The following is a 22,335-nucleotide window of genomic DNA, read 5'->3' on the forward strand; positions in this document are numbered from 1 at the left end:
TATTGTAATAAATTATTCCATGGCACCAACAAAAATCGAAAACTAATTCCATTTCACACACCTAAATCAATTCTTTGATACGAATATAAACTGATTTCCTGATTTCATGGATCTAAACCTACTTGGTAACCATGATGCGGTTCTGATGCAGCAGTAAACTACTATTCCATGACAGGGATACTCATACAAAACCGATTCTAGATAAAGGTTAAGGTGATTAACCATTCGATATCGAACAAACATAAACCAATAACAAATTCCATTATGTAGACAATAACCGGAATATTAAGGAATTAAATGATAAAGACATAGAGCAATTCCTTGACAGTGCATTACACTTTTTATTTCAATGAAATGCAAATAAATAATAATAAAAGACATTAAGTAAAAATGACGTTTTGTCTATAATTATTTCTCGCTATCATATATAAAATAAACAAAAATCATTGCGAAGGTGACCAGTTAATTATATGAATGAATTGATTAATTGAATGAATGTTCAATTCAATTAAAGGAATATTAGATAACAAGAATTGCTTGAGAATGGTTTGCAATAACCACTCTTTTAGAACATTTTTTCAAAAATTGAGAAAAAAATGTAAATACATATTACGAGTCGAAAATTTATATCTTAATCAGGACAAAAGAAATTGATTTGAAAATATCGAATATTTGAAATATCGAATCACTACTGAAGAAAGCGGGATTAAGTTATTTGGAACCCATTTGATTGTTGGAGGAAGCCTAGAAGAGGAAGAAGGGGATGTTTAGAATCAACTCCAATTTTTATCGAATATATGAAGACATAAGCGTTGAAATGCTTGACCAAATTTTTTTAAGATTAAACTTATTATATTATATTTTTTACGCGTTGATACATTTTATTAGTTATAACTTTAAAAATATTCTTAATATAAGGAATTATAAAAAGAAGGCTATATTTCGCATCTTACAGAGTCTCTAATAGAACGCGATTTACACCATTAGTTTCCTCAAACCTCCTACCAATTGAAGCGTTTTCGAATCTGTTAATGTTAAAAACGAAGGGTTCAAAAGTAATTACGAAATGTTCGGCAAAGAAATAAAAAGGAAACACGGAAAAAAAAGCATATCAGGAGTTCTTTATTTGTAGTTGACTGAGTTTAAGCGTCTTATCAAATGGCAAAAATCTCAGCTTCCGTTTATGAAGTTGAAATATTTTTAAATATCTTCGAATGTTATTTATTTGTTTTATTTATCAAAAATACTTTTAAAATGGCAAAGAGTAAATTAATTCGTCTGCATATTAATTTGATGCCCATTTGGCGCAGAATTTTTGCAATGGAATATCGGTGAAAGTATTTCTTTTTTTTTTTTTCCAAATGGATCGGTTATTAATCTTTTTTGTCTATCTATTTCATCATTTTTCATTACTTAAATTAGTTTGTGTTTCGTAAATGTTGATTAAAATTTTCTTTTAAGGGAGCGAAATTCAATCATTATGATTAAGAATATCAAATGTTTTTTTTTTTAATATTATTTTTATGATTAATTTTCATTCTTTCATGATTTGAGATATTGGCGAGTATTTGTAGTTAGCAAAAGTGTTAAATATCTATATAAAAAGTTCCGGGATATTTTTAAACCATTAAATTATTAATGGTATAAATTGCAAGGTATACAAATTTTTACATCATTTTAAAGAATGTAATTTTTCATGGCAAAATAAAAAAATTGAGTAAAATCAGTCGAATAGAGTTGATGATCAAAAATAAAGTTGAAAAATAAGCAGACTGGTTTGTATGGTGGTCAGGGAGTTGGCCTAGTAACAGGAAGATCCCGATTCGGGCATAGCCGTAATTTATCTTTCTGTTCTGTCTGTCTTTCTTGTGTTGTTAAGTTGACATAGAACAAGTTATATGGGGACCACGATAAAGTGATTATTATAAACGTTAGATAAAATAGGCACCACGAAATTTTTTTTGATGAGTGGAGGGGGAATAAAATGACGAAATATTTCTTTATTATTTTCGATATAGTGACGATAATTATTTCGTCATTTTGACAAAATGTACGCTCGAAGCCTACACCAGGAAAAGGTTTCGTCATAAACTAAGTTACGTGAAATTCGAGTATCCATTTTTTGACAGTGCAAGTTGAATAATATATAAATAAATAGCACTATAAATATGTTTGTCTGCAATTCAAATATCACATTAAGGCGAAGATCTTTTTTGTCTTCCTTTTAAATATCGCTTAACTATGAAAAGAAAAAAGAAAAAGAGAAAAAGAAGCGTTTAAAAAGCCAAAATCGGACCCTAAGATGATGACGGATGCGTAACCTTTCCTTTTAAAGACGTTTTTTACATCAACAGAGCTGCTGTTTTAACTCCTGACGATGATATGATGACACGGCATGATGACTGTACACGGCTCTCTTCAAGTTCAAGAACAGATAGGAGTCTGTCATCATTGAATCGTCAAAAGAAAGGTCACTCTTTGTTTTGGGGAATGATCCTCAACTCTTTGCCTCCACCCCCACTGCACATCAAATGTGAGTCAGGAAGCCCTAAAACAGAGACCAAATTGTCCAGCTGATACGACACAGAAGGATGATCCTTGGCGACGAGAGGGTACATTCTATTAGAAATGATAGGATCAGAGCGTGGCTCGTATTCAAGAGATTTTTCAGCTGTCATTGCTAGTGAGGGATTTTTTCTTCGCCAGTGCGCCACAAAATGAGTTGATGAGCATCTTATTTATTTGTGACAGTAAACCAGCTGTGATTTTTTTTCTTAAGAAACTTTGGTGATGAATGATGATTATTTTTAGGCGCAATTAAGTACTTAGAGTGTAAAAAGTACCGCTATAAAGGAGTAACATCGTTTTTGGTAAGATATCATTGAACTTTACGATAGAACTCTTTAAAGAAATAATATTATTCAGATACAGGCACATATGTATGTTGAAAATTTTTCAGTGGAATATTTTCATTTGCTTCCTCAAATAGTCCTAATTTAGGAAAATCAAATAGATTGGTTTTCTGATAAATGCTACAAGAAATTACACACATACTCATTCCGAAAATTTTTAGCGCATTTTAAAATAAATATTTGATCATTCACAGAATTTTCAAAAAACTATATTTAAAAAAAAAATTTGCCGAGGAAGACTTTAAAAACTTTATTGTACTACTAATTCACTGTTATTAGGATGATATGGTTAAAAAAAAACGACATTATTATTTTTTATCATCCTCTACCTTATCATTAAACAACTAACACGCGTGCCACTACGATAATAGGGCTCTAAAAAATAATTTTTTGTCATTTTGTACTTTATTGCTTGTAATAGAAAACAGGGCTCTGAAAACCTCTCTCCCTAACATTCAATACAGTTACAAAGACATAGATCTTTGAAAACATGATAGTTTTTATAGCCATGTTAATTATATTCCATGACACTACTATGCCGACAGCGAGAATACTGTAATTTAACTTTTAGTTTAATACGATTACTAGGCTGGTAGGAACCTAAAAACGTACCTTTATTAATTCTTGATCCCCCTTTACTTCATCATTCAATAGCTAACTTGTAGCTATTAGGATAATAGGACTGAAGTTATTTTTATCATTCAGTAACTATCCCATAGTTCCTGGAATGATAACTACAAACTAATTCAGATATGAAACACAATCTTCAGGATTATAAATATACTTGAATGCTTTTCATAAGTATTTGATTCTTTATCACTCCAATTCAAACATGGCAGAGACAAAAGCAAATGTTTTTTCCCTATACCACCATTCATTGACCTCTCTGTTATTTTCTTGGAAATTTTCTTCTAAAGATAATTTAAAACTCTCCACCCCCCTTTCTTTTCCGGTTTCCAGTAAGGGGACAGTGCCAGCGGGGGTGCAATATGCGCACACATATATATCTAAGGGTGTGTTTACACAAAATAAGAACGTCCCTTCAGAAAGTCAACAAAAATTTGTGCATATAACAAAAAGGGGAGGTCTAATGATGACCTCTTCCTTCCTCAAACGATCCAAAGTTTAAAGCCTTTTTTTTTTTCTCCACTTTTTTTCAAAATCCACGAACCTAAAGCTTTTGATAAGATATTGACAAACAAACTAAAGTTTCCTTCTTTAGTCAAAAAGTGGTGATGATAGGCTCTTTGTCTAGAGTGTTCGCAAATGCAAACAATTTCGAGTAAGCTAAGATGTTTTCACAAATAAAATGCGTTCCTTTACACATTCCTCTACAGCAAATAAAACCAAACAGATCATTAATGCATTGGTTGGAATTTCACATCCAAAAATTCACTCTTAGGAAAATTATCTTTCTTTTCTGGTTATGAGTTTTTAATGGGCATTTCTCTCCACTAAGTTATTTATTTATTTATTGTTTATTTATTTATTTATTTTTTAATTAATTGATTTATTTTTTAATGAATCAAATTATTTTTATTTATTTTTTTATTTAATTTATTTATTTGTATTTATTTATTTATCTTTTATTTATTTTATTTATTTTTTATTTATTTATTTATCTTTTATTTATTTTATTAATTTATTATTTATTAGCTTATTATTTATTGTATATTTATTTATTTATTTTTAATTAAATAATTTATTTATTTCAATTTATTTTTTAATTAAACAAAGTATTTTTATTCATTTAATTTTAATTCATTATTTTATTTTTTATTTATTTTTATTAATTCATTATTTATTAGTTAATATATTTATTTATTTAAATTTCATATTTAAAAATCCACTCTTAGCTAAACATTTCTTTTATAATAATTCAGATTTTAGTTGACCAGTCAGTCTCTTTTAGTATCAAATTACTCATTTATTCACTTATTGAATTTTGACTTGTAGAAATTCACTCTTAGCAGAACTACTTTTTTTTATTTTTTTATTTTATTAGAAATGATGTTTTCAGTGGACGTGCTCCACGATCAAGCTACTTATTTATTCGTTTTATTGAAATTTCTCATTCAGAAGTTTATTTTAATAAAACTTTTAATTAATTCAAGAATTTTAGCCATCATTTCATAAATAATTATGAAATTCATTTATTCATTTATCCAATTCACTTATTCATTCATTAGGCTTTACATCTACATTTCTTAAAATCGAGAAATTAATTCAATTGACAAACTATAATTTTACATTTCGAAGTTCATTCTTAGCAAAGCAAGATTTTTATTAGAAAACGAATTTTTAGTCTACATTTGAAACCCTTAGTTGATAAACAGTATTGATACTTATAGACGATATCTTATTTGCTTTCAAGACAGTATTTGATATTATTCTAGCTCCTTTCCAAGATACACTATCATGACGTCACGAAATGAAAAGGTGTCATCTCACTATTATGCGTTTGCACGATGTGTAAATATAGCGCAAGGAAAATATTATATGCGAGTTCTCAATTATATACGAGTTCATTTTAGAAAGCGTACCGAATTCTCAGTTTTAATTGTTGCTATAGCAGACACATCTACATTTTTATAACTGAGGCCTAATTTGTTAGTTTTTTATATTTTATTCCATAATATCCCAGCTTTTAAAAATAAGATCCTACCTCACATTTTATTTGCCTTCTTAATCATATTATCTTTAAAAAATACATTTAAATAGACAATATATTATTACTTTTGTGCTGATTGAATCATTAATTTCTGATTTTTTAAAAATCCTTAATAAATCATTTCTATTTTTATATTATTGTTAATTTAAATATATTTCAAAGAAATATTAAAAATTATAAATTTTAGCAATGATTTAAAAATTATAAACATAAATATAATTATTGAAAAGTTTTTAAATTGTAGGTTTTTTTTCAATATATGTCACTTTTAAATATTTCTTAAAAAATGATAAATATAATATATACATTAATAATATAGTATTATATTGATAAATTATTAATTCGTATAATCTGTAAAACATATGTTGAAAAATTATAAATTTTTAATAAAGAATGTAAGTTTGCATTTAAAAATCATAATTTAAATTACTATGAAGATAAATATAAAGATGGGTGCCTGTTGAAATAAGTATTTAAAAAATTATTTGTTGTTTGTCAAATAAAAAATTATTTGTATAAATTTTTAATAAAGAATGTAAGTTTGCATTTAAAAATCACAATTTAAATTACTATGAAAATAAATATAAAGATGGGTGCCTGTTGAAATAAGTATTTAAAAAATTATTTGTTTAAACAGTTTTTAAATAAATTTAATTATAAGAAATAAAAAATATTTAGTAAAATATCATAAAACCGAATTAAAATATCATTGTTACGAATGTACATTCTGTAATTCCAATTGTGATTGCGTATATTTCAATTACATGCATGTCATCATACACTTTAGTGCTGAAATAATTTTAACAACATAAAGTGTATAGCATAATTTTACTTTGAATGTGCTACCTGTTGTTCTCTTAATTAGTTCAAACCTGAAATTTCTTTTTTATCAATCATCGTCTACATGAGTATTATAATTACTTTAAAGCTGAATATTCTGATAATTTCGCAATGAAAGAAAGCAAGAGAGAACATCGAATTAAAATATCATTGATACGAATGTATATTCTGTAATTCAAAATATCATTGATACGAATGCATATTCTGCAATTCAAAATACCATTAATACGAACGTATATATTCTGTAATTCAAAATATCATTGATTCGAATGTATGTTCTGTAATTCAAAATATCATTGATACGAATGTATATTCTGTAATTTAAAATATCGTTGATGCGAATGTATATTCTGTAATTCAAAATATCATTGATACGAATGTATATTCTGTAATTCAAAATATCATTGTATCCATTTCAATTACACGTATGTCATTACACACTTTAGTGCCGAAAGAATTTTAACTACACGAAGCACATAGTATAATTTTACTTTGAGTGTGTTACCAGTTGTACTCTGAATTAATTCAAACTTAAAATTTCTCTATTATCAATCATTGTCTACATGAGTATAATAATTATTTTAAAGCTAAATATTCTGATAATTTCGCAATAAAAGAAAGTAAAAGAGAACATCCTTTTCAAATAGTCATTTAGTGTGTTTGAAGAGTTCGTAATCGGGACAAACAGTCTCTAATCGTATCCTTTAATGTCACAAATGATAAGAAGTCGCATGCCATTTCGATTAACAACAAATCTATTTTTGAAAGAAAGGTCAACAGTCGTTTTTCTCGTAAATAACACCTCTTGAAAAAGAAACGTTCATTTTGTTGATGGGTTACGTGGCAATATTTTACACTCTGAGCTGACTTGAAATTTAAATTTTTAGGTTCTTATCGAAAGTTTGCAAATTGAACTGAACTCGCCCCCCCACCCCCAAAAAAAGAGGTCCCAATGATAACTCGTCGAAACGAATTCTGCTGACGTTAAATATATTTTGTGATAGACGGATCATTGACTAAAATCCCCTTACCATCGGGCTAACAGAGGGAGATTTTCTTTTCCAAGGGATGCAAATGCGGATCAGTTCCCTAGTCTTCTAGGTTGAGTTCAAAATTTACCACGCTATGGAGTTGGACCTAGATAGCCATAAACCAAAAAATGGGTCAGCTCTTCAACACCAGTTTTAACACGAAAATAAAATTCATAGGAACAACGATATTTTCTGTTTTACACAAATACCGGCTACCGCTAATGGGCATAGGTGAATCGAATACGATAATATCGTGATTATTATCGATAGTATAGCATTAAAAAATATAGTGTCACAAATATCACGCATAAGGATAATTATTGAATGTGATATTATTGTGAATGTTAATTAATTTTATTTGAATAACAATAAATAAATGAGTTAAATTCCAAAAATATCGCGATGTATTGTAAATATTGATATACTTTGATGATATTATATATATTATAATTCGATTTCATTTTTTCCAAAATTGTTGAACACTATTATCGATTTATTGAACAGTGCAAATTTACTTCCTCCTTAATAAAATGTTAAATTGAGCAATATTTTCGCTCAAGTTAACGAGTAATCAAAGTTATTAAGTGCGACAGATAATATGATTTAACCTAACAACATATTATCCCTTAATCTAATTAACGGTCAAAACACTCCACGATTTCTACAATTCTTTATTTCTATCGTTGAAAGTTCAGAAACCTATCTAGAAACAAAACTAAGGAACAGTTAAATAAATATTTAAAAAAAATCACCTTTAGAAAAAAATTTAGCTCATCATAAATATTGCCCCATTCCCTCAATTTCTCAAACTGTTTGAAAGTACACTATTCTAAAATGTATTTTAAACTTTTAAAAATTATACAGTACTATGTAATTGTTACTAAAAAATATATTCATGATTCCATTACACTTTAGAGCTTTAAATTTTAGTTAGTGTTGCGTAAAATATTGAAAAATTTCTGAAAATTATCTGTTAAGCCATTTATTTTAATAAGGCTTCAGTAAGCAATTTAACCAGCACGATGTTGCGGTTCAACTTCATCCATTATTAAGATTACAACAAACTTGCACCTCATAATCACTCAAAATTTCTAACTGTGAAGAAAAAAAAATTTGTTACGAAACAATGCGAAATGAAAAACTGGTAAAATTCCCGGACCGTATGTTATTGATATTGCTTGTAAAAAATATTTATATATTAAAAAACTAAAATATGAGGTATTCAAAATATTGGGTAATTATTATTTGGTAATTTTTCCGTTCATATGGTAATGGCTTATCGGAAATTCTGGTTTTCAAAATTATAGTTCCTACTAACACTAATTTAGTAAAAAAATGCAAAATGGAAAAATAAATTTAACCAAAGAAATGGTTTTTATGGCTCGTTTTAAAGTATCATGATGAAACTACTAAATTATACCACATTTACGAAACGGCATCACATATAAAGCATAATTTTATTGTTAATTTTATCAAGTTCATTACCAAAGAGCTTCGGTAAAAATTACTGAGCTTGCTTGCGTTATGTTGTACCTAGAAACACTGAAAATTTTATCATATTTTGGTAGTTTTTACCATACATTTTTTCTCAGTGAAAAAGGAGAAAAATTTTAAAACGTATCGAGAATGTATTTCCTATCCCCCCCCCCCCCAATTTTTTTTTATTTTTATCAAATAGCTGTAATTATTTTTTCCCCTTCCTGACATGGAATTGTGAAATATTTGGATAAACTATCTACCCGGATATGATATTTTACATCAACGTTTAAAAAGAATCAATCATTACCAGACAAAACTATTCATGGAATTAACACCGAGAAAATTTGTATTTTTTGTTGCGGTTGATTATTTTGCGTGTCAAAACCGGTCTTATGCAATTGCACGTTTACCAAACTATTTGATTAACTTGGTGTTTTATAGTTAAGCTACAGTTAGGACAACATAAAAAAAACTATATTTTTTATTTGATTATTTAAAATGGATCGTTTTATTTTCACATTCTTGTTATCCAAAAGCTTATATACTACAAAACTTAATATGTTTATTTATTTATTTTTTTTTTTTTTTTTGCAGCTTAGCCGAAGTTTTTCTCAAAACGATGATTTTTACACCACAGAAAAAGATAGTGTTATATTTAGCTGTATTTTTTCATATCTCAGTTATTTACATGATTTCATCTACATTGACAAACTTTTATTAATAACTTTTTTGTAACAATCTCAAGAAACTGAAAATGCTGAATTCAAGATATAATCCGAAGAATTACTTGATTAAAAACTTCATATATACGAAAATATACAAATTGGAAATAAGGGTAGACATGTTTCAAGCACTCAAAAACAGGCACCCACTTGCCAGATGTGAATGAGAAGAAAAATTTATTTGAAATATAAAATGTAAAGTTGCCCTCCAAAAATGGAAAAATAAAGGCGAGAAATAAAACTAGAAAAATCACAGTAGCCGAGAAAGAAAAAAAAATGAAAAACTGAACTAAGAACACCACCGTGGCCGAAAGGAGCAAATCAGGGAAAAATGCATTCCTACACGCTATCGAGAGTTAGTGAAGTTAGTCGTTAACAAGTAAAGGGTATCACCACTCATATAAATAGAGCAAGATTCTTGGGCATCAAAATGAGCTGATGTGACAGAGATGAAAATAATTTTGACATTGTCGAAATTTAATTTATGCCCAAGATTCCAAAAATGTGCAGCAATTTATGATTTTTCTTGGTAACGGACATGGTTGTTTCTCCTCTTTATTTTTCCATAGCAACTTTGCATTTTATATTTCAAATCACTTTTGTTTCTTTTCATTCTTATCTGGCAAGTCTTTAAATTGGGTGCCTGTTTTTGAGCGCTTGAAACGTGTCGCCTGTTTTTTTCAATTCATATACTTTTGAAGTGAAGGGAGTTTTCTTTATCAAGTAACAGTTTTTCTTATTCTAATTATCTTCATGTTGTTCGCCACTTTAACAAGCATTAAATACTCTATAATATAGCTAAGAAGCAACTTTTCCGGAAAAACCACTTAGCTCTTTTTCAGGTCATCTTTGTTTCGTATCTATATAATACAACCCTTTAATTGAATCAGCAATGTGACATAAGAGGGATTTAAAAAAAAAAGAGAAGAAGTTGATGACAAAACATCTAAGACGGAGAAGGAAGAAACTCAAGATATGACATCCTGGTCTATTGAGAACAAAGAAAAGACACAGAATGAATATTTTTGCGAGATTCTTCATCTCTTCATTTTTTTTGTTAATTTCTTCTTTATGCATTGACATCAAAACAGCATTGCTGGATAAAATATCGCCAAAATGAAACATTTCTACTTTGATCTTTTTTTTTTTAATAAAGAAATGCAAAAAAAAAGTTTTTTTTTTATTGTTTTTATTTTTTATTTTTATGAAAAGCCTAATGACATCAGATCTACAAAGGCAGGCTTGTTGAAAGAACGAAGATGATGCTTCCACTTTAGTGTTAGAAATTCTAAAGAAGAAAAAGAAATTTTAACTTGAAAAAGTCTATACTTTAAATTTATAAAATAAATAATTAAGTTGTAAAAGTGATGAGTATAAAAATTCAAAAAAAAAAAAAAAAAAAAAAAAAAAAAAAAAAAAAAAAANGAAAAATCATTTTTTTTTAATTTTATAACCGTCGTTGAACAGCCGACCCATTTTTGAGTTAACGACTACTGATGTTTAACTCTGTAGTCTTGTAATTTTGATCCCAAACCAAAAGACAAGGGAACTCTTGGATCCAGTAGTGGGGGAAATTTCTCTTCGTGGAGAAATTTTTGATGGAACTAACTCGCATTCGCGTTACATGGAGAGGAAAATCAAGAAACCTCCCACGGTTAGCCGGATGGTAAAGGGACTCTAACCCATGATCCATCTACCATTTTACTTACGTCAGCACTGCGGTTGAAGTATTAAAAAATATTTAATTTTAAAAAAATTTATAATTCAGGAAATATTTTTTATTTTATTTTACTCCCTTTTATTATACTTTCGCTTACAATAATTAAGAAGAGTATGAGTAACTCTTACGTAAGACGCTGAAATCCTCTTATTTTACAAAATTTAAAAATCAAAACCAAAAATATAGCAAAAATTCACACGTGAAAGAATTTCGAATATGGAATAAGGGTTGAATCTGGGGGATAGGAAAAATTGGAAAAATATTTCCTAAAAGTGTTTTAGAGGTCAAGGGTCTTGGACACATAAGTGGAATCCTAAGGAATAATATTCTACTTAAAAGTTTATAAAAAGGAATTAAAAACGTAAATTATGTTTTATTCAAATTTACATCCGTTATTTGAATTTAATCCTGAAAATAGATTACCACAGTAAAATGAAAAAGAGGGGATGGGAGGGTGCTGCAACATGGAAGGGCTTGTTTTTTAAGGGGGGTGTCCATGTTGCCAAAAACATGCTTACGTAATATTTGAACAACCCCGTAGACAAGTTTGCATTGATAAAAATGGAAAGCAAGGAGAAAAATAGTGAAGATTTCAAAAATCATACTTTGCCTTGTAGCTTTGGATTCGTATTTTACAAAATTTCACAAAAAATTGCTTTAAAAAAATTCTATCGAATTAATCTTTCCAACTTCATATAATGATAACATTACTAGAAAAGGAGATTAATACTAAGTAAACAAACAAAAATACTACAGGCTAACATTAAAAAAAGTGTATAGTATAGTAAAAGTGTATAAAAAAAGTGTATAGTAAAAGTATAATAATATCACAATCATCGTCAGTTCAAAGGCTGTTTTGTTTTGCATTCGAGGTTTGTTTTCTTAAATAGTCTTACGAATAGTTTTAGTATTACAAAACTTACTTGGAAAAATGAATTTAATAATTTATTACGTAAATAAATATTTTTTTAATGAAGAAATATAAATTTTAAATAAATTTTTTCAAGATTTAAAATTTCAGAAAAGTTACTTAAACTTAAAAGGAAAAAATATCTTAGACTAATTTAATGTGTTATTTAATTAAAAAGAAAAAAAACTGGAACTAATGAAAGGGTTGAAATTTTAAAAGGAACTTGAAGGTCAATGAAAATATTTATTTCGCATTCAAAAAAAAATATTATCGACGTTCAACTCTTTTTGAAACTTAAATAACTAAAAAATTTACACCAAATTTTATACATTACTAGAACTTAATGATTGAACGAAATCCATAACCAGATTCAACGTTTTACCAATTTATTTATCACAACAAACAGAAATCATAACAATATTAGATGTTTGTAAAATGTTATTGCTTAATACAAATTGACGTTCACTCAAAAATTAGTTATCATCAAACCAATGCTACTGAATTAGAAGAACGGATTTTCTGACTATAGCCATTTATTGATAAAGATGAGCGAATTTTTTTAAATATGCACCAGCTTAAACAAAACTAGACATTCTACAACAAAATGGAGCATTTTATTTTATATGAAATTTAATGTTAATAATCATTTTGTAGCTTTACCACAGCATAAAAAAAAGTTTATAATTTTATAAAATATATAACAGTTAGAATGTCCATTCTAAAATCATGTCAAAATAACCGGCAATGTTTCCATAAAATTGACCGTAAAATTTACGATAACGAATTTCTTTTCCCCTTTACTGTTCTTTAACCATTTACAACTGGAATGGTTTCAATACAATAAAAAAAATTTAACTGTCATTAGAGATATTTTAGCAGATTTTAAGGTGTTGCCATCTATGTGTGAATGAGAATATCGTATTCAAATAGTCCAGGGTCAGCAGGGAGTGCAGGACACTGGAAACTCTTCATGTGTTGAAAGAAATGGAGAAAGTATTATGGTGTCAAAGCTGGGACTCGGACACCCATGACATTAACAGATCAGTCCTCTCGGCTAGAATAATATGTACTCATCTGCAATGAACTAATTGGCTTCATTGGGTGGACCTAGCAAGTGTGATAAAATACTGGTTGCTTAACCATATTAGGTGAAAGCAGTTAATAAACTGCTTTTTTTTTTCACATTTGACTGTTTGAATACCATCGTATTTTTGGCTATTTGATTGTTTTGCTTGAATATGATAAAATAACAATTAAATAAATTATCAGTTAACCATTAACCATCATTTTTTTTTCTTAAATTTTTTAGCAGTCTTGGTCTTTCTCGAAACTGCAGATTTGTAACATATCCTATTTTATCATCGACCGCTACAATTCTATCAACTAAGTTCTATAAACCAAGTTCTATAGTCCTAAAACAGCGGCTGCAAAGATCTTAAAATTTGCACGGCATTTTCAATTAGATCCTCCGGGAGAGACGAATGAAAAATAGAACTTTCTGACTGGTTTAGCAACAGCCATTGTTTTAAATGAAACTATAGGCGGTTCTACTTTATTTTTCAGTTATCTTAAAGATAACATTGTTGTTTGCTAGCATATAGTTAATTTTTTTTAAAGTTATTTATTGCACGTTTTTGATTAGTTAATTATTTATTATTTGTTCTCTCAGATAAACTAAAATGTAAATGAGACGAATAAAGTAACTTTCATGAGTCGGCGTCAAGCAACATAATACAGTTGATCCTTATTTTGATAGGACGAACTACTAAAAATGAGTTTTGCCTAATCTAATAGCGTAAAGTCACACAACAAATAATAAATAAATGAAATTATCATTATTTTAGCTTTATTTATTGTATTGGTACACGTCTTTCAGTTTCGTGAATGATTTAGTTCTGATTTACTAATTATTTACTTCCCCCTCCCCCGGAACGACGAACGGTAATTCAGCTAGTAATTTTATAATTTATCAAATATTGCGTACTTTCCCCATTAAAATCCGTATTAATAATTTTTATGGTTTTAATAAACATACAATGCCAATATCACAAGTAAAAAATATCATAGTTCAGCAAAGCATAAGAAATATTTTTATTTTTATACAAAAGTAGTTCGTTTATAAAATATAATGCATCAACTGCACATTTTTCTGTGTTATTATAACTATTAATATTCTTAGAACTTCACCAAAAACAATATTGAAGTCCAGTGGAGAATAAAAAAATATTTTCCTTATTTCAGCGTGGTTCATTAAATCAATTATAGCATAATTTTCCTAATTAATATACTTAATAGCTTTGATATAATCAATATTAAAGCCCAATAGAACATTAAAAAAAAAATTTTTTAGTTTTAGATTAGTTCATAAAACATAATAACTCGAAATATTCCACATTTTTCCTTGATAAAAGACCTAAAACATCTTGATACCGTAACTAACACTAAATTGGGACTGTTTTAATATTAAAAAAATAATAATAATATTTCTAGTTTTAGATTAGTTCAGAAAAGAAAATGCATCAAATATTCCAAAGTTTTCCGTGATAAATGTCATAAAAGATCTTGATACTATAACTAACACTAAACACTATGACTGTTTTAATGTTTAAAAATAATAATATTTATTAATTTTAGATTAGTTCATAAGGCATAGTGTATCAAATACTCCATATTTCTCCGTGCTAAAATCAATAAAACATCCTGATATTACGCCGAACTCATACTACTGTCCATACATTTTAATCGAAAACAAAACACGTGATTCCCACTATACAGGACCCTCTTTCAAAAGCCAATATTTATTATAAGAGTAATGCTTAATTTAATTATGAGACCGCCAGTTCGGTTGGGGGTGTCGTTGAGCGGCGGTCTCATCCCCGGCCACCTGGGGAATCTGATCTGCCCGGGATGATCCGGCGAGCCCACCGTCTGGACCTCAAAGCCCTTGCCGCCTAATATAGATCGGGTTACAGGACCTGCCCCTTTTACCCCAACACTGGGTGATTTCACACTATGTTCACTCACTTGTTAATTGACATGTTGAGAATCAACCGTGCATCCATGGCTGTGTATTTTTTCTGTTTCATTAAGCATTGATATCATTCATATTTACTTTTTTTACTTCTTTTGATTATTATTATCTTATGCAATAGACATCAAAATATACCTCACTAATAAATTGTTTTCCTTTCTGCTTGATATTGATAAATATCATTAAAATGATAGATATTGTAGAAATAATGCTACAAAATTATTCGCATGCGAGTTTTTCTGTTACATTAAGCATTAATGACTTTAAAATATCTTTTTTGAAAGAAAATTCCTCTCATATTATTATTATTATTATCTAATGCAATACGCATCAAAAAATGCATCCCAAATACTTTTTTTATTATCAATAAGTATTATAAAATTATCGATACTATTGGAGTAATTCCACAAAATAATTGCATGCGAGTTTTTCTGTTTCATTAAGAATTCAAATAATTTTTATTATTTTTTTAGGAGGAAATTTCTTTCATATTATTATTATTTACAGTTACTTTTACCTTTTACATTTACTTGTTATATCTTTAACATTTACAGAGGGGGTTGGATTTCTTTCATATTATTATTATTGCTGTTGTTATTCCTATTATGATGATTATTATTCTTACGTTATGCAATAGGCATCAAAACATACCTCACCAATAAATATCTTTTTTTAATATTGATAAATATTATGAAAGTAATATATAATATTGAAATAATTCCACAAAATAATTGCATGTGCATTTTTCTCCTTGTTTCATTAGTCATTGATATCATTGACATTCACTTTTTTGGAGGGGGGATTTCTTTCATATTATTATTACTTACATTATCTTTTGAGGGTGAGAATTTCTTTTTTATTATTATAATTATTATTTACATTAACTTTTATCATTAACTTTAATCCTTAACTTTTATCATTTACATTTACTTATTATCCTTTACATTTTCCTTTTCTCGAGAGGGGGGTGGATTTCTTTCATATTATTATTTACACTTATTTATTATATCATTTACATTTACTTTTTCTTGTGGGAGATTTCTTTTATATTACTATTATTATGTTATGCAATAGGCATCAAAATGTACCCCATTAATATTTTTTTTAAGAATGATAAATAATGTTTAAATAATAGTTATTGAAATAATTCTTCAAAATAATAGCAAAGCTTGTCAAAGACACTCCATTTTGTAGTACAATTAAAACTAATATTTGCAATACATTCTGGAATGAAATTAAACTCTTACACTTGCCTCAATAAATGAAAACTAAATAATATCAACAAATTTTAGCTATTATTAAATTAAATACATACCTTACCAATAAATGATTTGCAAAAAGGGAGGAGGAAATATGGATATATTTCATTAAAATAAATACAATGCCCATTAACAAATGCGAATAAAACAATAATGGCTGTAATAATATCGCCTTAATAGTAATTATAGCTATTAGTAAAATTAATATGTATTTATCAATAATTTACTTTTATTGGAAAAATTGAAATATTTTACCACAACAACCACTTTATGTATTTAAAATTAAATTTTTTTCCAACAATTTTTAGTGATTGTTAATATAGCAGCACTGCGTAAATAATACCGAAACGTTTCTGAATATATGTGAAAGTTACGGAGTAAGTAATTTTTAAAAAATGTTTTTGAATATTTTGGAAACCTTTGAAACTGAATCGGCATCAATGCGATTCAGTTCTTATTTGAATGAAGTTCTCTGAGATTTTCGGAGATATATTTTTATTGAGTTGAAATTAGTTTCTGATCTTTTTTACAGTGAGTATGCAAAAAAATATAGCTAATGAAAAAGGGGGAAAAAAAACAGAAAAAAACGCAAGCACATTAAATGGCTTATTGCAGGACAAAAAATTTTATGTTGTGTTTGTGCTCTGCAATTTCTAAGTTTTCAGTGTTAAAATAATTGATAAACACGTCACCAAAATAAATAAAAGAATATAATGTGACGTAGTCCTTAAATATAAAACCTTAATGAAAGAACGTGTTAAGTAATATTTTGGTCATTTTTGCATTACTAGACAAATAAATAATTTTTCCAGACTTTTTCGATATCTGTTGTAAAATAATGAACAAACATTAATAAATTTTTAAAAAAAAGACTAGTAAAAGAATAATATTAAGTAACATTTTGACTGATTCTGTATTACTAGACATATGGCTAATTTTGAGACTCTATCTGCGATGAACAAACATAAATAAACTGAAATGTTTATTGAAGGAACATGTTAAATAGCATCTTGATAGGTTTTCCATTGCTAGACAAATTGCTATCTGTTATGCTATCTATTGTAAAATGATGAAATGTCATTATTATCTTGAAAATCTAATTAGAAACATTTTTGCACATTTGTGGTTATTTTTACATTGCTAGAAGAATGGCCTATTTTGAGATTTTTCTGCTATCTATTATAAAACTATCAAAAACATTAATAAGTATAAAGTTAATGAAGGAATATACTAAGTAATATTTTGTCGGATCTTGAATATCAGTTTTAGAATGTAAGGAAACATTAAGAAACTTTAGATAACACAAGACTGCAATTTGTTTTCAAAGCAAATGATCAGTTTCTCCAAAACGCTAACATGCTTTGTCAATGTGCATTTAATTTTTTAGCAAACGTTTTCCAAAGGNTATGCAATAGGCATCAAAATGTACCCCATTAATATTTTTTTTAAGAATGATAAATAATGTTTAAATAATAGTTATTGAAATAATTCTTCAAAATAATAGCAAAGCTTGTCAAAGACACTCCATTTTGTAGTACAATTAAAACTAATATTTGCAATACATTCTGGAATGAAATTAAACTCTTACACTTGCCTCAATGAATGAAAACTAAATAATATCAACAAATTTTAGCTATTATTAAATTAAATACATACCTTACCAATAAATGATTTGCAAAAAGGGAGGAGGAAATATGGATATATTTCATTAAAATAAATACAATGCCCATTAACAAATGCGAATAAAACAATAATGGCTGTAATAATATCGCCTTAATAGTAATTATAGCTATTAGTAAAATTAATATGTATTTATCAATAATTTACTTTTATTGGAAAAATTGAAATATTTTACCACAACAACCACTTTATGTATTTAAAATTAAATTTTTTTCCAACAATTTTTAGTGATTGTTAATATAGCAGCACTGCGTAAATAATACCGAAACGTTTCTGAATATATGTGAAAGTTACGAAGTAAGTAATTCTCAAAAATGTTTTTTGAATATTTTGGAAACCTTTGAAACTGAATCGGCATCAATGCGATTCAGTTCTTATTTGAATGAAGTTCTCTGAGATTTTCGGAGATATATTTTTATTGAGTTGAAATTAGTTTCTGATCTTTTTTACAGTGAGTATGCAAAAAAATATAGCTAATGAAAAAGGGGGAAAAAAAACAGAAAAAAACGCAAGCACATTAAATGGCTTATTGCAAGACAAAAAATTTTATGTTGTGTTTATGTTCTGCAATTTCTAAGTTTTCAGTGTTAAAATAATTGATAAACACGTCACCAAAATAAATAGAAGAATATAATGTGACGTAGTCCTTAAATATAAAAGCTTAATGAAAGAAAGTGTTAAGTAATATTTCGGTCATTTTTGCATTACTAGACAAATAACCAATTTTTTTTCAGTATCTGTTGTAAAATAATGAACAAGCATTAATGAATTTAAAAAAAAACTAGTAAGGGAATAATATTAAGTAACATTTTGGCTGATTCTGTATTACTGACATATGGCTAATTTTGAAACTCTATCTGTGATGAACAAACATAAATAAACTGAAATGTTTAGTGAAGGTACATGTTAAATTGCATTTTGATAGGTTTCTATTGCTAGACAAGTTGCTACCTGTTATGCTGAACATAAACTACGCTGAATATAAATGCTGAATATATATTTAATAAACTGTGAAAGAACATGTTAAATAATATTTTGATTGATTTTCCATTACTAGACAAATTGCTATCTGTTATGCTATCTATTGTAAAATGATGAACTGACATTTTTATCTTGAAAACCTTAATTAGAAACATTTTTGCGTATTTGTGATTATTTTTACATTGCTAGAAGAATAGCCTATTTAGAGATTTTTCTGCTATCTATTATAAAACTATCAAAAATATTAATAAATATATAAAGTTAATGTAGGAATATGCTAAGTAGTATTTTGACGGATATTGAATATCAGTTTTAGAATGTAAGGAAACATTAAGAAGTTTTAGAAAACACAAGACTGCAATATATTTTCAAAGCAAATGATTAGTTTCTTCAAAACGCTAGCATGCTTTGTCAATGTGCATTTAATTTTTTAATAAAGGTTTTCCAAAGGTTCAGAAAACTAATTAAAAACTAAATTACACATTCTTTCCCTTTTTTGATCGATATTTTTATAGAACAATAATTCAAATTTTAAAATTGAAGCTTGATTTAATGATACACAAAATTACCCAATTATTCTTTTATTTTAATGATTGTCATTGTAAACAATTCGTTGTACTTTGTATTTTAGAATGCAATTGTACGCTACTTGTTCTGGTAAAATAATCACTTAATCGTTATTATTGATGAACAATCAGTAAAAGGATAATATGATGAAAAATGCACTTATTAGCTGATTGATAACTGAGCTTATATCCTGAATGCTTATCATTCTTGCAGTCTTTCTAAAATAATTAATTAATTCTCCAAATCAAAGAGAAAAAAAAATTGTTTGAATTTTGGAGCATAAATTAATTAATGCTTATTACCAATATTATTTCAAGTTAAATAATACTTCGATAAATAATTTAGCCATATCTTGTTTTTTGCAAAATGTACTACACTTCAACTATTACTTTGAATAGAAATTAAAGAAAGAAAAAACTACATAACAATTGATGAGTAATTGTATTTTTTTTTTTCCTGTTCAAATGAAATGTGTGCAACTCGTTTATTTATTTAAATTACAAAGATAAAAAAAGGGGGAAAGAGAGGGAGGTGAAAAGAAAAAGAGAAAAAAAGAGAAGAAAAAGAAAATGAATTAGAAAGTTTTGTTTTCTTCAAAAATAGTTTTAGAAGATATGAACGAAATTGCAGCAATAAAAGCTTATAAGATGCTGATATGTATTAAAATTATATTTAATCTAAAAGAAGTGTAATTAAAAATAAATTTTGGTAAAATCTGCGAAATTTAAATTGCAGAGAAAAAATAAATTAAAACAAATTAAAGATTCTTCATTGATTAAAAGAAGAAAATGGCTGCTTTAATTTCCCTTATAAATTACGTCAAAATTTTTAGAAAATACTTCTTTATTAATTGAAAATCACATACTCTTCCATTAAAAATCTATGCTTTACAGGGAAGGGAAAGAAATAGATGATTTCGTTAAAAAAAATTAACTTTTTCTCACATTTTCTATAATCTTTTAGAACTATTTAAAGGATTAATCGCTTTTTGAAACAAAAAAGTTATCGAATCATTGTTAAATTAAGTTAGTTGAAATAGCATGCGTTATAATTTTCAATTCTTGTTTTTATTAAATAAAAAATAAAAATAGTAAAACTTAATGTAATGGACTGCAATTACGATTTTATATTCAAATCTAGATTTTTGTTTATAATTTGGTCTTGAATATTTTTATGGGGCTAAACTTTTATACACTTGTATATATAATTATATATATATTGATTATATTTATAAAATATTGATAAGATATTGACATATATATATGGATTAAATATTGATATTTGTATATGTTGATTATATTGTAATATATATACATAAAAAAATATCCAAAAAAATAAATTTTGTTTTATCAGTTTTTTGAAATTTTATTTTAGCTTTCATAGCATTAGCAAGAGACGAAGAAAAGTTTTCTAGTCGCCTTTCTTGGAATCAATCGTAAAGCACTTACGTTGTTTTTTCAATTGCACGGCAGTATACACTTTTATACATTTTATACACGTACTTGTTTTGATACTCAAGCAAATTCAAAACAAAAATTGATTTCACTTTTAAAAAAAAACTGTCAATTTGGTTGCATGATCTCTCTAAAAATAAAAGTGCGTATTAATGATATTCCTTTTACCCTTGACTATTATACTATCATTTTATTATTTAGTATCCCAAATAATAAATTTAAAAAAAATTTTCTATTTCTTAACTTTTATGCATTTCTGCTATATTCTTTGGTTCTTTGGTATTATAATTTTCCCAAAGAAAAGAAAAACCTTTCTAAATACTTTTTAATTCAATTGAAAAAATCTAATCAAATAGTCCTTTAAATAATTTTTTTTTTTTTTTTTTTAAATTCATTGTTTTTAACCCAACGTGATGCTAATTTTTTTTAAATAGACAAGAAACGAAGAAAAAATTGATCTTTAAATGTATATTGGCGTATCTATATCTTTGTACATTAAATAAACTAACATAAAACATATATTAAAAAAAAAAGAATCGAACAAAACTCACTGGACAGTGGGGTAGCTTCAAATTTTTTCATATAATTAACATCCGATACACTCAGCACAGCAAACTTCCCACTCCAAAAAACGTCACAATATTTATGTCTTCAAAAACTTTTATCATTCACAGATAAAAACGTAAACAATAAGATGATTATACACGCATATACACAAAACACGTTTTTCCCCTCTCTCAACGCCAAGAAACACACAATACTATAAAACAGTCCCCTGCGGTAAAGAATCCTGCAATATAACCCACTGGCAGTAAAAGATATTTTTTTCCCTTTCTCTTTCCTTCCATTTTCGCCAAAGGGAAAATGGGAGGAGTTAAGATGACGTCAGAATTCAAGAAGACATGTGATTGGTGAGAATCACCTTCAAAGTTTGAGCATCCAATGATTCTTCCTGGTAGGTAGGTTTGGGATGAGATGCATTTTCAGATACTAAGAGTTAGGATTATAGAGTTCTTGTCATTTTATGCTATCCCACCTCCGCATTCGCCCTTTTTTCGATTGGTTTGGATGGGAGAAG

General features: G+C 27.3%; 1 protein-coding gene across 1 annotated transcript in view; it reads right to left on the minus strand.

The window, feature by feature from the left end:
* Positions 1–22,115, minus strand: part of LOC107436282 (histone-lysine N-methyltransferase MECOM) — a 237,929-nt gene extending 215,814 nt beyond the window's left edge. Inside the window, exon 1 of the mRNA XM_016047922.3 lies at positions 21,809–22,115. Within this exon, the coding sequence (XP_015903408.3) occupies positions 21,809–21,839 (31 nt within the window). The 5' untranslated portion in view covers positions 21,840–22,115. The remainder of the gene's footprint in view (positions 1–21,808) is intronic.
* Positions 22,116–22,335: the final 220 nt, after the last annotated feature.

This window comes from Parasteatoda tepidariorum, chromosome 7 (genome assembly GCF_043381705.1).
Source record: "Parasteatoda tepidariorum isolate YZ-2023 chromosome 7, CAS_Ptep_4.0, whole genome shotgun sequence".
In the NCBI taxonomy this organism is placed as follows: Eukaryota; Metazoa; Arthropoda; class Arachnida; order Araneae; family Theridiidae; genus Parasteatoda; species Parasteatoda tepidariorum.